Source organism: Otolemur garnettii, unplaced genomic scaffold (assembly GCF_000181295.1).
Source record: "Otolemur garnettii isolate 467f Iridium unplaced genomic scaffold, OtoGar3 scaffold00044, whole genome shotgun sequence".
Lineage (NCBI taxonomy): Eukaryota > Metazoa > Chordata > Mammalia > Primates > Galagidae > Otolemur > Otolemur garnettii.
The window spans coordinates 2486492-2502999 of NW_003852439.1; the positions used below are offsets into that span (position 1 = coordinate 2486492).

The window sequence follows — 16508 nt, forward strand, 5'->3', positions numbered from 1 at the left end:
TGATTCTCTTGCCTTAGCCTCCCAAGTAGCTGGGACTACAGGCACCTGCCACAGTGCCCAGCTATTTTTTTTTTTTTTTTGGTTGTAGTTATCATCATTGTTGTTTGGCAGGTCCAGGCTAGATTTGAACCCCCAGCTCTGGTATATGTGGCTGGCACCCTAGCTGCTTGAGCTATAGGCACTGAGCCAAGAGGTTCTGCTTTTAAATTAGTAAGAGAAACTCCAGAAGATGAATGTACTCATACCCTATTTTATTTTAACTTTATTTTTATTTTATTTTAGACAGAGTCTCACTCAGTCACCCTGGGGTAGTGGAGTGCTGTGATGTCACAGCTCACAGCAACCTCAAACTCTGGGGCTGAAGTGATCCTCCTGCCTCGGGCTTCCAAGTACCTGAGACTACAGACACCCACCACTACGCCCAGCTAGTTTTTCTGATTTTGGGTAGAGACAGGGTCTTGCTCTGGCTCAGGCTGGCCTTGAACTCCTGAGCTCAAGAGATCCATCCTGGCTTGGCGCCTGTGGCTCAAGCAGCTAAGGTGCCAGCCACATACACCTGGCAGGTTCGAATCCAGCCCAGGCCTGCCAAACAACAATGATGGCTGCAACCAAAAAAAAAAAGGCCAGGTGTTGTGGTGGGCGCTTGTAGTCCCAGCTACTTGGGAGTTAGAGGCAGGAGACTCGATTGAGCCCAGGAGTTGGAGGTTGCTATGAGCTCTGAAGCCATTGCACTCTGCCCAGGGCGATAGCTTGAGGCTTTGTCTCAAAAAAAAAAAAAAAAAAATAGAGAGAGATCCATGCCCCTCAGCCTCCCAGAGTGCTAGGATTACAGTTGTGAGCCCTTGTGCCTGGGTTCATACCTCATTTTAAAATGCCGCGATTTCTTTTTAGTCTCTCCTTTTATATTGTTTATAGACTCATTCAGATTCCTTTGGTAAAATTCTCAGAACAAAAAAAAGTTATGTAGCCCAATTTCTGTTAAAGCAGAACATATGTTTGAAAAAGAACTCATAATTATGGAAAATTTAAAATACTCATAAAAAATAGGGTAGTACAATGAACCTCCCTTGAACCATGATCTGGCTTCTCTCACCCATATCCTTACTGATACTCCACAATGTTATTTTGAAGCAAATCCTAACATTCAATCCATAAATATTTCATTAAATATCTTTAAAAGTATGCCCTTTTTTTCTTAGACAGAGTCTCACTATGTCACCCTTGGTAGAGTGCCAGCAACTTCAAACTCTGGGGCTTAAGCGATTCTCCTGCCTCAGCCTCCCAAGTAGCTGGAACTACAGGCACCTGCCACACGCCAGGCTATTTTTTGTTGAAGTTGTCATTGTTGTTTAGCTGGCCCAGACCAGGTTCGAACCCGCCACCCTTGGTGCACGCGGCTGGCGCCATAACCACTGTGCTATGGATGTCAAGCCAGAAGTATGCCCTTTTAAAAACAGCCACAATGTCAGGTGGCACCTGTGGCTCAGTGAGTAGGGTGCCAGCCCCATATACCTAGGATGGTGGGTTTGAGTCCCGCCCTGGCCAAACTGCAACAAAAAATAGCCAGGCATTGTGGCAGGCACCTGTAATCCCAGCTACTTGGGAGGCTGAGGCAAGAGAATTGCGTAAGCCCAAGAGCTGGAGGTTGCTGTGAGCTGTGACGCCATGGCACTGTACCAAGGGCAATAAAGTGAGACTCTGTCTCAAAAAAAAAAGCCACGATGCCATTGTCCCATCTTAAACTATTAACAAATATCCAATGTATAAATTTTCACTTCTCTTAGAAATGTCACAAGTGGTTTTTTGCTTGTTTTTTATAAAGTGTTCATTGGAATGAGGACCCAAATAAGATCTATGTATTATAATTTTAAATCTTAAAACCTGCAAGTTCTTTTTCTTCTCGTATTGTATTTATTAAAGAAACCAGATTATTTGTTTTATAGAGTTTACCCAAGTCTGGATTTTGCTGATTATGCCATGATGTAGTTTAACACATTCTTTTTTTTCCTATAAAAAAGATCCTGTCCAGATAGAAGCTGACATTAGGGTCCTGGGACTTTGTAGGAAATAAAGTAGGTAGATGGGCTTGGGTTAATCAGGTTAGAGTTGGTGGGTGTTTTTCCATCGGGAGATACGTGACATCTGGTTCACTTTGTTGTTGTTGTTAGTTGTAACTGATGCTTTGCGACCAGATCTCTGTATTTACCTAGGGGCTTACAAAAAGTTGGTATTTTAATTGTATATTTCTTCTTCTTGTATCAGTCTACTTACATCTATAAAAGAAACTTCTCTATTCTTTAGTTACCAACAGGAAGGATAAATATATATATAATCTTCCCCTTTATTTACCAGTTTCCAAAACATTGAGTTGGTTCTATAGCATTCTTCAACAGTGACCAGCAAGCATACTTTACAGTGAAATTTGAGCCTATCAAGATCAAAGCTAACATTGAGATTAGAGTCATGGCGCCTTTTGACATTTGGAACAGTGTTTCCCAAACTTTCTTGACCATAGAAACCTTTAAAATGTATGAGACTTTTCTCAAGAGGAGTGAGAGAACCCAGACTGAGGAACTCTATCCACATCTACCCATTTCTCCTTTGCCCAAGTCTCATTCTCTGGTCACAGTCCCTTCTCTCATGTCCTTCTTATCCCATCTCCCCATACCCACAACTCTTTTCAGCCTTTTGCTGTGAAAAGGATCAAAGCTAACCAGCCCTTCTTGAAGTGATCATGGCAAATTATAATTAATTATATCTGGTCAGAATTTAAACTGATAGCCAGTTAAAAATTTGCTCTTATGGCATTAGAATTTGACCCTGAGATTGTAATTTTCTCATATTAAAATAGGATTGAGGCTCGGCGCCTATAGCTCAACCGGCTAAGGCGCCAGCCACGTACACCTAAGGTGGCGGGTTCGAATCCCCAGCCCGGACCCGCCAAACAACAATGACGGCTGCAACCAAAAAATAGCCAGGCGTTGTGGCAGGCGCCTGTGGTCCCAGCTACTTGGGAGGCGGAGGCAGGAGACTCGCTTGAGCCCAGGACTTGGAGGTTGCTGTGAGCTGTAATGCCACGGCACTCTGCCCAGGGGGACAGCTTGAGGCTCTGTCTCAAAAAAAAAAAAAAAAAAAAAATAGGATTGATGCAGTTGTTTTAGGATTGTGAAAACAATATTCTCTTTTATACTGCGTATTAAATACTTCACATTTTTTTTTTTTTTGAGACAGAGCCTCAAGCTGTCCCCCTGGGCAGAGTGCCGTGGCATTACAGCTCACAGCAACCTCCAACTCCTGGGCTCAAGCGAGTCTCCTGCCTCCGCCTCCCAAGTAGCTGGGACCACAGGCGCCCGCCACAACGCCTGGCTATTTTTTGGTTGCAGCCGTCATTGTTGTTTGGCGGGTCCGGGCTGGGGATTCGAACCCGCCACCTTAGGTGTACGTGGCTGGCGCCTTAGCCGGTTGAGCTATAGGCGCCGGGCCAATACTTCACATTTATAACATCATTTTCTCAAAACGTTTACAAAAGAGAATTTATTTAGTAGAGATTGGAGCAGAGTACTTACTATGACCCCTCATCCTTGGTTTAGATCAATGAGTAGTACTTGACTTACAATTATTTTACTTTACAAAATTCCTTTTCAGATGAGACAAACAGATCAGAATGTAATAACAGCTTTGACTCACAGACCTTGGAGCCTTAGCCATACAGGAGATGGGAAACCACGCTTTGATTCTTTCTGGAAACATTCCATGTTTGTGATAATGGACATTTTGCTCGATTGGAGCATGCATAATATCTTGTGGTACCTGTGTGGAATTTCAGCTTTCCTCATGCAAAAGGATTTTGTATCCCCGTAAGTTGGAAGGTTTTTTGTTTTCTCTTGACACATTTCCTGAATGCTTTTCTTGGAAGGCATAACTGAGTCGACAACCAGGATTGGTTCTGATCTGAAAAGCTTACAGTGCCTCTAAAATGGAAAGCTGCTGGCTTCTTAGGTGGAGAGAATTCAAACATATTTCACTGTTTCCAAACCAGATTCATCAGATATTCTTGGGTTTTTTTAGCATATTTAGAAAAACTGCATATGCCAAACTGTAGTGAGGAAATGATTTTATTTCTTATGATGGGCTTCTTTTGAAAGCCAACACAAGATCTCAAGTAGCGCCATAGTGAAGACCTCTGGAGGCACCAACCTCACTCCTAGCATTTTTCCTCCTGCTTGCCTGTACGTTGTGGGCTCTATAGGCCACATAGCTTCCAAGAAACTTTCCATTTCCCAGCCCGATAGTGGTCTCCGAATCTTTCTTTTAGCAATTTTATAGCTATTTCAGCAGATTAGAGTTGTTGGTTTCATATTACTTTAGATATGCATGTGTTTAATTCAGTAAATATTTGGTGAGTTGCCCACAGTATTGTATGGTACCATATTAAGAAGCTAAAGATACCACGGTCTCTGCCCTCATGGAGATTACAGGCAAATGCAAGAGAGAAGGAGAGAGAGAGAAACTGATCAAATAAAAGGCCAATAAACATAAAATTACAACTAGGATATCTAAAATGCATGCCATGTAGGAGAGAACATTGTGCGTAGCCTGGTCATCTGACCTAGTCTGAGTAGTCAGGGAAAGCATTCCCAAGGAAGTGACAGTCAAGCTGGGAGCTGAGGGCGAATAAGAACTGGCATAACCCAGTAGAGGGAAAGACACCTACAAAGGCGTTGTGGCAGGAGGGAGCATGGTTCTTGCAAGAAATTGAAAGAAAATTAATATTCTGGAGCATAGCAAAGAAAGGGGAAGTGTGGTGAGATGAGGCCAAAGAGACAGCCAAGGGCCAGGCCACCTTCAGTGGTTATGCCAAGACATTGGGGGGAAGGTGAGTATCAGTCAGCAAGCTACTAACGAACTTTAAGCTGGAATACCGTGGCGGAGGTTCCCAACATGCTGGGTTTATGGCTTCCATCTGATTGCAGAGAAGCGGCCAGTTAGGTTCTCTCTGGGTACACAGTGAACACCATATTTAGTGACCATTTTGGATTCCTGGGATAGCTGGTCATTATTCTAACAGGATTGGTTTTTCTTCTTTCTCCAGGGACTACTTGAAGAAGTGGTCTGCTAAAGGAATTCAGGTTGTTGGTTGGACTGTTAATACCTTTGATGAAAAAAGTTACTACGAGTCCCATCTTGGTTCCAGCTACATCACTGACAGCATGTTGGAGGACTGTGAACCTCACTTCTAGACTTTTACCTAGGGGAGCAAATACGGGTTCAGAAACCGCCAGTGGCCCTAGGCAGGGATATCAGAATACCCTTTGTGCTAGCCCGGGCCCTGGGGCATCAGGTGGCTCACACAAGCAATAGTTGGTAATTTCATTTTTACTTGAACCAAAACAAAACCCAATGTTGCCACCATGCTCCATGGAATGCCTGAGTTCAATACTGTTGCTCTTGAAAATCTGGGTCTGAGAAAAGGCACAACAGCCGCTGCCCCGACCTACGTGAAACAGACACAGGGATCGAGTGAGGATAAGCACAGGTTGGGTTGTGCAGCTGGAGATGCAGATGTAATGCATGGGACGTGCATGATAACTCAAGAGTTGACATTTTAAAACTTGCCATGCTTACGTATTTTAATTATTTCAAATATTTGTATTCAGCCACGTTAACAGTGTACCGTAGATGTCAAACTTGAGGCTATACTAATTAAATTATTAAAAGGAGCACTAAGGGAAAACTGTGTCCCAAGAATCCTATCCTAAGGCATAAGGAATTTGGGAAAGCTGCTGTGTGTAATCCAGCGAGAATTCAATGTGCAGCAACAAACAGTAGGGAATCCAGCCTGGGGAATTATTTGTCATATTTTGAATTAAGTGCTGCCAGCTGAATTGCACCTGGCTTGTTAGGTTGCTCTGTAACAGATGATCATAGATAATTAAAACTATAAAAACCTCCCAAGACTTACCTAGGCTTATCTTCATTTTACAAATGAAAAAAACTAAAACCTGTGGAAAGGAAGGAGTTGTGTCAAAAATAACACAACTTGTGTGTGCTATATAGCAGAGCCTGATTTCATGATACCTAAAATGTCTTGTTTGCAGTTGGCAAACAGAAAATATATGAGTGGGTTAACAGGCATTATCTTATCCAACCCTCGCAAAAATCTTAGGGAGGTGTTAACATTCTTCTTTCTGATGAGGAAACTGAGGCAATGCCTTGTGAAAGCCACAACCAAGGTCTCTGAGTCTGTGGTACAATTGATACTCCAATACAGGTTAAGGTGCCTCCAGAGCCACTGCTCTTAACCACTCAGCAAGTCTGCCCGACCCTGTGCTCTTTCCCACATGAGCCTCCATGGGTTTTATCATGAACTTAAGTAGCAATATTTAAAGTTGACTTTTTTAAAAAATGGCAAAGCATCTATTTCCTCTAGCTTACCCCTTCCCACCTTTCCACCCCATCTATGGCCTTCATCCTAGGTCACAACTCTGTCATGGCTTCCCTCCCGCACGTCTCCAGCAGGTCACCAGCCTCACACCTGTAGGGCCAGGCATTGAGAGTTTTGCAAAGCCAGAAGTCCACACAGCTAGTGGGGCGTGAGAAGCAGACAGTTGGTATTAGCAGGGGCATAGTAATTGGGACTTGGCATATTTTTTAGCAACAATGACAAAGAAATTATTTGAATTTTAAAATTAACAAAGATTTGCTCAATGAATGAAACAAATTGCTGTTATTGTTGTTGTTGCAGTTGTCGTTGTTGTCCAGCTGGCCCAGGCTGGGTTCGAACAGGCCAGCCTGGGTGTATGTGGCCGGTGCCCTACCCACTGAGCTACAGGCACTGCCCAAATGGAACAAATTTCTAAACTGCATGTATTAATACTTCCGTGCCACATTATGACTAGAGGGAAAAGATGGAGGAAAAGGTAACTAAAGAAGACACATCTGGAGACTGAATTCAGCTCTGGGTACCTTCTGAGACTGCACAGGCAACTCACAGACAGGGAAGGGTTTCTCTTGGGGGAAGTTTTGAGTTAATAACCTCTTTTCTGTTGTATGAAGATCTCCAGACAGCCAGGAGTTCTCTTGACCTTCATCCCAAATTCATTTTGCCCTTGATGTAGTCATGCCAAATTAAGGATTTAGGTCATATGCTAAGATGGTCTGGGCTTTAAACAATGGAGAATTTAGATGATAAAGTAAGGTGTTAATAACTATTAATAGTAGTTACTAAGTACTTCCTTGGAAGGATTAGTAAAGCATTAAAAACTGGATTTAGGATTGGGAAAGCCAAATCTGAATTCCTTATGAGCAACTTACTAGCTGTATGACCTTGGGTAAGTTAACTTAATTGATCTGTAAAAAAGGGGTACCATTTGTACCAGCTCAGGGGATGGTTGTGATTAAATGAAAGAGTGCACATAAAATGTTTGTTAACATTTATTGACTGCCTGCCATGTCCTAGACACTTTCACATGCTTTCCATGTATGGTATTTAGTCTTTCCAACAATGCTGTGAAGTGGGTACCACTATAATCCCGTTTTGTAATAAAGGCAACCAAAGTACAGGTAAGTTAAGTGACTTAGCCAAAGTTACATAGCAGTGATAGAATCAGGATTTGGACTTAGGTGATCCAATTCCAGACCCCATACTCTCTTTTTTTTTTTCAATTTTTATTTTATTTATTTATTCAGAGACAAAGTCTCTGTCACCCTTGGTAGGGTGCCATGGCATCATAGCTCACAGCAACCTCAAACTCCTGGGCTCAAAAGATCCTCCTCAGCCTCAGCCTCAGCCTCAGCCTCGTGAGTATTTGGGACCACAGGCACACTCCATGATGCCTGCCTACTTTCTTTCAATTTTTTTTTTTTTTTTGGCGGTTTTTGGCCGGGGCTAGTTTTGAACCCACCACCTCTGGCATATGGGGCCAGTGCCCTACTCCTTTGAACCACAGGAGCTGCCCTTTTCTTTCAATTTTTAATAGAGATAAGGTCTCACTCGTGCGCAGGCTGGTCTCGAACTCCTGAGCTAAGCAGTCCACCTGCCTTGGCCTCCCAGAGTGCTAGGATTACAGGCATGAGCCATGGCGTCTGGCAGACCCCATACTTTTATCATTGTGTTTGGCAAGAACTCAAAAAATGTTTTGAACCATCTTAGTGATTACTAGCACCTGTCACGGGGCCACTCACATAGTTACTCCTCAATAAATTACTAATTACAGGATATTCAAGTGGAAATTTCTTTCATTTCCTATAGACAAATGATTGAGGATTGAGCAGCATGAGAAAGCACAGGTCAAATTCACATCCTCTCCTGCTTATCTGACTGCCCCTCTGCATCTCAAGGTGCCAGAGACAGAGATAACAAAGGGCAACCTCAAAAGGCTTAAGCAATCCACTATTCCTTGATTACACAATACTCATTTTCTTGTTTGGAGACTGATGTCTACAATCCTCTTTCAATAAGAATTTGATCCAGATGTATTTTTACCCTTTACCAGCTACCATTTCCTAAAGTGGGGACAGGGCTTCAACAGGACAATCAACTCCAGCACTAAGCACAAGGGTAAAATGATGTAAGCATCACCCTTGTTAGCACTGAGTGATAGTCATCATAGGACAAGGTTATGTGCCTTTTTTGATAAAAAATATTGAAGAACAGTGACCTTATTTATTCTGTTACCAAACTTTTAACAATCAGTAGAACACCGAATGGCAAGCAGAGAATGCAAAATGGTTCTCAAAGGATGGATGCTGTCTTTTAGGACACATCCTCAACATCCACATTATGGGGAGTTAGCAGAAATGCAAATTCTTAAATCCTACCCCAGAACTTCTGAACCAGAAACTCTGGTTGGGGTCCCATGATCTCTTACAACAAGCTGTCAACATGGTTCTGATGCACACTCAAGTCTCAGAACCCTCAAGTTAGAGAAACACATTCCAGACAGGATTCCAGGAAACTCAAAGTCCTCCATTCTGTCACTATCTAGCTGTGAGACCGCAGACAAATCACTTAACCTGGGCGTGCCTAAGTTTTCGTCATCTATCAAAAGGCAATCATAATATTTGCCCTAAAATTATAGTGATAATGGGGAAGTGTTTTGAAAAACATTAACAGTGCAGGATGGGTGTGGTGGGCCTCATGCTTATAATCCTAACACTCTGGGAGGCCAAGGCAAGAGGATCCCTTGAGCACAGGAGTTCGAGACTAGCCTGAGCAAGAGCAAAGCCCCCATCTCTTCTAAAAGTAGAAAAATTAGCTGGGTAGTATGGTGGGCGCCAGTGAGGCTGAGGCAGGAGGATCACCTGAACCTAAGAGTTTGAATTTGCTGTGAGCTAGGCTGACCTCACAGCACTCTAGCCTGGGGCAACAGAGACTTGTCTCAAAAAAAAAAAAGTATTAATAGTGTAATATTATTATTATTATTATTATTTTTTGTAGAGACAGAGTCTCACTTTGTCACCCTTAGTAGAGTGCCGTGGCGTCACACAGTTCACAGCAACCTTCAACTCATGGGCTTAAGGGATTCTCTTGCCTCAGCCTCCCAAGTAGCTGGGACTACAGGCGCACACCACAATGCCTGGCTATTTTTAGTTGCAGTTCGGCTGGGGCCAGGTTTGAACCCGCCACCCTCAGTATATGGGGCCGGCGCCCTACTCACTGAGCCACAGGTGCCTCCCAGTATATAATTTTTATGAAGATTAAATAAGAAAAAAAGTGGAAGTGCTCTAATTCTCAGACCCACAGTACTTGTTAGAAATGCAGACTCTGGCCCCTTCCTCACAAGTTAAAATGTGCTGTATAACAGGATCCCCAAGTGGTCAGGATTGGAGAAACACTGTGGGGTAGGGCGTAGTAATGCCCCTACACAGGTGAAGGCATTATTTTTATCATGCGGGTGCAATCCTGAGCAAAGCAGACGCTTCCTCTGCTCTATACCTAAGCTCTCCTCTCTGAGGTCTTTCTCACTGTTAATCAGTCATAAAAATGAAAAACTTCCAACTTTGAGAATTTAGGGAGGTATTGTTAAGGGCTACCATTCTGAAAGGCAATTCCCATTAATGAACTCAATTCTTAGCACTTTTCTTTTTTTTTTAGACAGAGTCTCACTTTGTCACCCTTGATAGAATGCCATGGCATCATACTTCAGAGCAACCTCAAACTCTTGGGCTCAAGTGATTCTCTTGTCTCAGCCTCCCAAGTAGCTGGAACTACAGGCGCCTGCCACAACACCCGGTTTTCTTAGAAATGAGGTCTCACTCTGGCTCAGGCTGATCTGAAACTCCTGAGCTCAGGCAATCCATGCTCCTGGGCCTCCCAGAGTGCTAGGACTACAGGCATGAGCCACTTCTCCTGGCCCTCATTTCAAAGATTATAATTACATAAGCAAATCTTAAGCTATTTTGTCACTCCTTATAGAATTGAATTACACACAAAATCATCTCATTGCCTCATAAGAAATGAACTGGCCATTCACTGTAGTCACTTGAAGCCTTGAATCCTGCAGAAATTCAAAAACAGCTACCCTTTTTTATATTTAAAACTATAGGGGTTCTTCCAGCTTTCCAGGGACTATTAAAAAATGTTCCTTTTATCACTTTGAGACAAAATATTCCAGACACTATTGGCAGTCTTACAGTCAGGCAAGTTTGGAAAGAACTACTCTCGATCCCCACTCAGTGGTTCTCATACCTGGCTTCCCACTAATACCGTATGGAGAGCTTTAAAAAAAAGTACAGATATCTGTGTTCTGCTCCAAAAGTGCTGACTTAGCTGGTCTACAGTGAGGCCTGGCCTGGTTGCTATAAGCAGTTCCCTGAGAACCCTGCTGCCTAACCATAGGATTCTCCTCCATCACAAACTGAATTGTGTCCTCCAAAATGAAAATGTTGACGTGCTAACCCCTAGTATCTCAGAATGTCACTGTATTTGCAGACAAGGCCTTTAAACAGGTGATTAAGTGAAAATGAGGCCTTTAGAGTAGGTCCCAATCTGATCTGACTAACATCATAACAAGAGGAAATTTAGACACAAAGTAACACCAGGGATCTAAGTGCATTGAGGAAAGACCATGTGAAGACACAATGAGAAGGTGGCCAAGGCAAGCCAAGGAGAGGGGCCTCAGAAGGAAACCCACCTTGCCAACACTTTTAGACTTCCATCCTCCAAAACTATAAGAAAAATTTGTTGCTTAAGCCACTAGTCTGTTTTGTTATGGTCTTTCTCAAGGCAAATGTTTTTGTTTTGTTTTGAGATAGAGTCTCACTTTGTCCCCCTTCCCCCTGTAGAGTGCTGTGACATTGTAGCCCATAGCAACCTTAAACTCTTGGGCTGAAGTGATTGTCTTGCTTCAGCCTCCCCAGTAGCTGGGACTACAGGCACCAACCACAACTTCTGGCTATTTTTAGAGATGGGGTCTCACTCTAGCTCAGGCTGGTCTTGAACCCATGAGCTCAGGCGATCTGCCCACCTTGGCCTCCCAGAGTGCTAGGATTACAGGCATGAGTGACCATGCCCAGCCTCAAGGGAAGGGTTGAAAGCAATGAAGTACACATCTAAATGTGTACATAAGACCTAGCGACCAGATGTTTCCACTGCATTTATACCTTTAGGAGTCACAGGGGCTATACTGAAGATAAGGAACGGAGGTAGTTGGAGAAGAATTCCTTAGAGAAGCACTTAGTAGGTGGTAAGCAACCAGAAGTGACACTCTGAAAGGGAGCTCACATTTCAGTACAGAAGCCAAAGCAGCACAAACAGCATCAAGATGACCCAGAGGAGAGAAATCATGTCAAACACCATCCCATGGGCTTCATTGACCCCATAGACAAGTCTCCCTTAGTTCCCTGTGACTCCCCTTCAGAACACCTATCACAACCATAATACTGTTTGAGCATTAAGTTCATGTCTAAATTAATCTGCTGGACAGTAAGTGCCATGATTTGTTCACCATCTTGTTTCCCCACCACTTGACCCATATTTAATGAATGAATGAATGAACAAATTACTAGCAACCACTACCAAAGATGATACCAAAAGAAATTAATTCAGCTAATGAAGTGAACTAAGGAATGAATAAGTGAATGCACTAGCACTGGTTGGGTGCTTGTGTTTCAAAGGTAGCTTAAATGCTTTCTAAATTCAATTCCAATTAGATTTAATGACAGTGAGTACTTCAGAGGGGACTCCTCTCCCCTGAGTAAATTGCACCCATTTGCTGGACACTTCAGTTTTAATAACAGTCACGTGTCTGGCGAATCTGCAAAAATATACATGCACATTGATTACATAAGCGCGCGCGCGCACACACACACACACACACACACATATTCCATTCGTCACCCCTGGTTTCATGTTTGGTTCAACATAAGACTTTGCTTTGTTTTTAGAGACAGGGTCTCTGTCACCCAGGCTGAAGTGCAGTGGTATGATCCTCCTATGTCAGCCTCCCAAGTAGCTGGGACTACAAGTACATACCACCACCCCCACCATCCAAAAAATAGAAAAAGGATTGCTTGAGCCCAGGAGTTTGAGACTATAGTGATGCAGGGCTATAATGATGCCACCGTACTCCAGGCTGGACAACAGAGTGAGACCTCATCTCGAAACAAAAAATAAAACAAAAACCTCATAGGGGAGAACCCTCCTCCCTCCAGTCCTATTCCAACTACTTGCGTGTATAACATGCAAGAAAGTTCTGAGACACTTGGGCTCTGGCTATACGTCACGTTTAGAGGCATGGGGATCTTTTTAGCTCAAAGTCATGAATACAGGTTCCATAACTCAGAAACTTCACATCTCTACTTGAGGATCACATTTTTATTCAAACTGGATCACTTTTCTTAGCAGCAGTGTTAAATCTTTGCCAGGTCTGGGACATCTGGGAAGGAAGATTCCCAAGGGCCAGTCATTCATAGACATATTTCTTGAAGATAAAACACATCATTCCTGAGTTATCACTCCCGGGTTTTTGTGGGCTAGTTTCAATATGGCAACAGTCTATTGGAGAACCTCAGGTACTTGGTCTTAAAAACTTTGTAATCCAGGTGTTAAAAAAATAGCAGGAAATGCCCAATTTTACTTGGCTATTTACATTGCAGTCAGTTTCCGCTCCTCACTGAAGGCTTGCGTTCCCCTCTGGGAAGCCCGGAAAGGCCCATGGAAGATGTCATGGAAAACCTTTCATCGTCTTTCCTTGTTTGATTGGTGTCTGGATACCACAATAATCATCAAGTCCTTGGATTATCTTCTTGAACCGATTGTCTAAATCGCAGCTCTGGGTTTGACACGGGAAAGAGAAATTAGTAAGATAGACACTACCCCATCTCTATAAAGGAAAAATCAAACTGGCCTCCTAGATCCCACAGCTTCTCGTGCCTTCCTTGGCTCCTCCTTTTTAGTTTCTGTAACCCTCCCTCTTGAATTCCCATCACTAGAAGTCATCAGTAAATGCTATTCCAAAAGATGAATGTGTGTGTGTTTCCCTCCCACCATTCACTCTTTCTTGTAGCATCAGCCCCAGATTTTCTTTGGGAAACCACCTTCTCTGCTCTCAGTCCTGGGGTCTTTACGGTTGCACCACCTGTATCTATACATGAGGCACATGGCTCAGATCTGACCAAGGGAACTGCCACATTTTCATAGCCATAGCAATCGGCCTCAAGAATGGGCATAACACCCAATAAGATGTTATGAAACACTGTGAGAACTCTGGGTCCCCTACTCTTTCCCACTAGATTGAATCTGGGAAGATACAAGAAGTGGATACAGCTGTCTTTCAATTATTAAGAAGATCCCTATTTATAAAAGGAACTAAGATGATGGATAAAAACCAAACTGGAAAAGAAAAAAAAGGTTCTGGCAACATTGCAGCCTCCAGTTTGGGGCCAGCTCTAAAGTAAGAATCATTCTTGGATTCTTGCGGAAGCCAGTTTGAGTCGGGTTTGCAATCGAAAGAGCAATGGATATACAGGCAATTCCGACCCTGCACCTTGGGATATATGCCTGGACAAATTAGTGTCTTGTCCTGTGCCACATGGGTTACTCACCAGGGACAGCATCATGTTCCCCCAAGTGCCAAGGGCTTTGTTGCTGAAAAAAAAGAAAATAGGTGGCCACATCGCTATGAAAGAATGTAGATTCTAGGACTTGTTGCATAGCTGACATCCCTTGTGAGTCCCCCACAATTTTAAAATTAAGGGGCAACAGATTAAGACCAAGCCTCAGCTATAGAAATACCAACTATGTTTTGCTTTTTAGAGGCAGTAATTCCATACATTCATTCATCCCACAGATATTTACTGAGCATTTACATTATACCAGGTAATATGTTAGGACTCAGGATACAAACAGGTCTCTGCCCTAAGAGGATTTAGCACTGGGCCTCCAGATCTGTTACCTAAATCCGGCTGACAGCATTGTCATAAATAGTCTCTTCTATCAAGATCACGACTTCCAAGATGACTGGCATTTGAATTACGGTGGGTTTACCATTTACCCATATTTTCCAGGACACCAAAGAAGCCAGCAAGGGGTTAGGAATTAGAACAAGGTTCTAGGCATCTTTTATGCCCTCTTGGTAGGAATGTACTTGGTAAAATCTTTTTAAGAGAGTGATACCCCAATATCCATTAACATTATAATGTAAGTGCCCTCTGGCAGAAATACCTAAAATAATTGTAACAAAAATATTTCATTACATACCATTTTTAGTATTTAAAAAACCTGGAAACAACCCAAATGTCCAAAGATGAACAGAATGAAACAATGTCTGAGATGTAATATTAAGTGGAGGGAAAATTTTATGATACTATATGTATAATATCATCTCACTTTTGTAATAAACAAGCAAATTCAAGTATTAAGTATTAGCAGAAGCAGGTGTGTTTGCAGATGCCTAAGGAAAAAGAAAAGAAAATACACTGAAGGGGCGGTGCCTGTGGCTCAAAGGAGTAGGGCGCCAGCCCCATATGCCAGAGGTGGCAGGTTCAAATCCAACCCCGTCCAAAAACTGCAAAAAAAAATACACTGAAGTATTAACAGGGGGGATGAGATTCAGGGTCAACTCTGGGCTCTACTTTGGTGTCACTGAGTTTTATAAAACAAGCATGCAAGTTGTGTTCATTATAACCCCAGTACCTAGACTGAGTCCAGCATGGAAAGTATTAAATGAATGAATAGATATTTTTTAATTTTTTGAGACAGACTCTCATTCTGTTGCCCCAGACTGTGGCATCAGCCAAGCTCACAGTAACTTCAAATTCCTGGGCTCAAGTGATCCCTCCTGCCTCAGCCTCCTGAGTAGCTGGGACTACAGGTGCCTACCACAACACCTGGCTAATTTTTCTATTTTTAGTAGAAACAGGGAGTCTCACTCTTGCTCAGGCTGATCTTGAACTCCTGAGCTCAAGGGATCCTCCTTCCTCAGCCTCCCAAAGTGCTACGATTATAAGCATGTACCATCGCACCTGGTGGAATATTATTTTTTAAATAAAAATCATAGGAATGCATAAACACAGAACTTGAAGATCCCAAGAGCCTGGTCTCTAGTTGCCTGATGCGGTCTCCAGCCTCACCTCTACTTCTCTCCTCTCCAGTACAAGACCGCTGGGATTCGCTCTCTTCTCCGTATCCTGCAGCTTCATCAGCTTTTCTATCAGGAACATTTTATCTTTGCCCTCCTGCCAAGAGGGAAAACAAACACATAGATGAATGATGTTATGAGGCTGAGAAGCAACTGAGGGCAAGAAGGTTGATGATGTTCAGGCAGGTAAGGTCCCAGAAGTTGGATGGAGATAGCAGCCATGTTTGTGCTTAATGAGAGAAAAGAAACATTTTAATGCGAAGCCAAATTATCACCCCCTCTCTCCACCATGACTTCTGCATTATAACATTCTCCTCTAAAACAATTCCCCTAGCAAGATGGAGCAGCAGCCTCTAGTCTGCGGCCAGAAGCAACAACTTACATGCCCAGGACCAATAGTTTTCAGTATCCTCATTCCTGCCATGCTCCTTGCCCCACAAGCCTGTTCTGTGAAACTAGTATGGCCCGGGTCTTCCCTGCCCTCCCACTGAGAAAGCCAAAGTTCAGAGATTTGCCCCTCAAGGACGTTTCATTTCTCAAAGTTATCTGTGTTGATTGATGGAGGTCGAGGTTCAAGTTGGGCAGAAGAACAAAGGAAGGGGCAAGCCTTCTCACCAGAGGGTGTAATCAATCACTTCCCTGTGAATCCCTATAGCAGATAAGAGAGCAGAACATTCCACCTGTATGTAGAGGTAGTCAAGCGTGACCTGTTTGTCCCACCTAGGTCAACTGCAGCAGTCCCATTTCCATCCCTCTGTTTCTCCTTAAACTTTTACCCACTAATTTTAGCATCCACCAATGGATCTTTTTTTTTTTTGAGACAGAGCCTCAAGTTGTTCCCCTGGGTAGAGTGCTGTGGCATAGCTCACAGCAACCTCCAACTCCTGGGCTCAAGCGATTCTCCTGCCTCCGCCTCCCAAGTTGCTG

General features: G+C 43.1%; 2 protein-coding genes across 6 annotated transcripts in view; one reads left to right on the forward strand and one right to left on the reverse strand.

Moving 5' to 3' along the window:
• Positions 1–5720, forward strand: part of GDE1 (glycerophosphodiester phosphodiesterase 1) — a 31280-nt gene extending 25560 nt beyond the window's left edge. Inside the window, exons 5-6 of one of the 2 annotated variants that reach the window (XM_003790709.3) lie at positions 3646–3857; positions 5093–5720. In XM_003790709.3, the coding sequence (XP_003790757.1) occupies positions 3646–3857; positions 5093–5240 (360 nt within the window). In that variant the 3' untranslated portion in view covers positions 5241–5720. The remainder of the gene's footprint in view (positions 1–3645; positions 3858–5092) is intronic. The other variant, XM_023513773.1, reaches the window with a different exon arrangement.
• A 7082-nt stretch (positions 5721–12802) lies between these two features.
• Positions 12803–16508, reverse strand: part of TMC5 (transmembrane channel like 5) — a 60097-nt gene continuing 56391 nt past the window's right edge. For all 4 annotated transcript variants that reach the window (XM_012805726.2, XM_012805727.2, XM_003790865.3 and 1 more), the window contains 3 exons: positions 15574–15678; positions 14047–14089; positions 12803–13274 (listed from right to left, as the gene is read on the reverse strand). In XM_012805726.2, the coding sequence (XP_012661180.1) occupies positions 13228–13274; positions 14047–14089; positions 15574–15678 (195 nt within the window). In that variant the 3' untranslated portion in view covers positions 12803–13227. The remainder of the gene's footprint in view (positions 13275–14046; positions 14090–15573; positions 15679–16508) is intronic.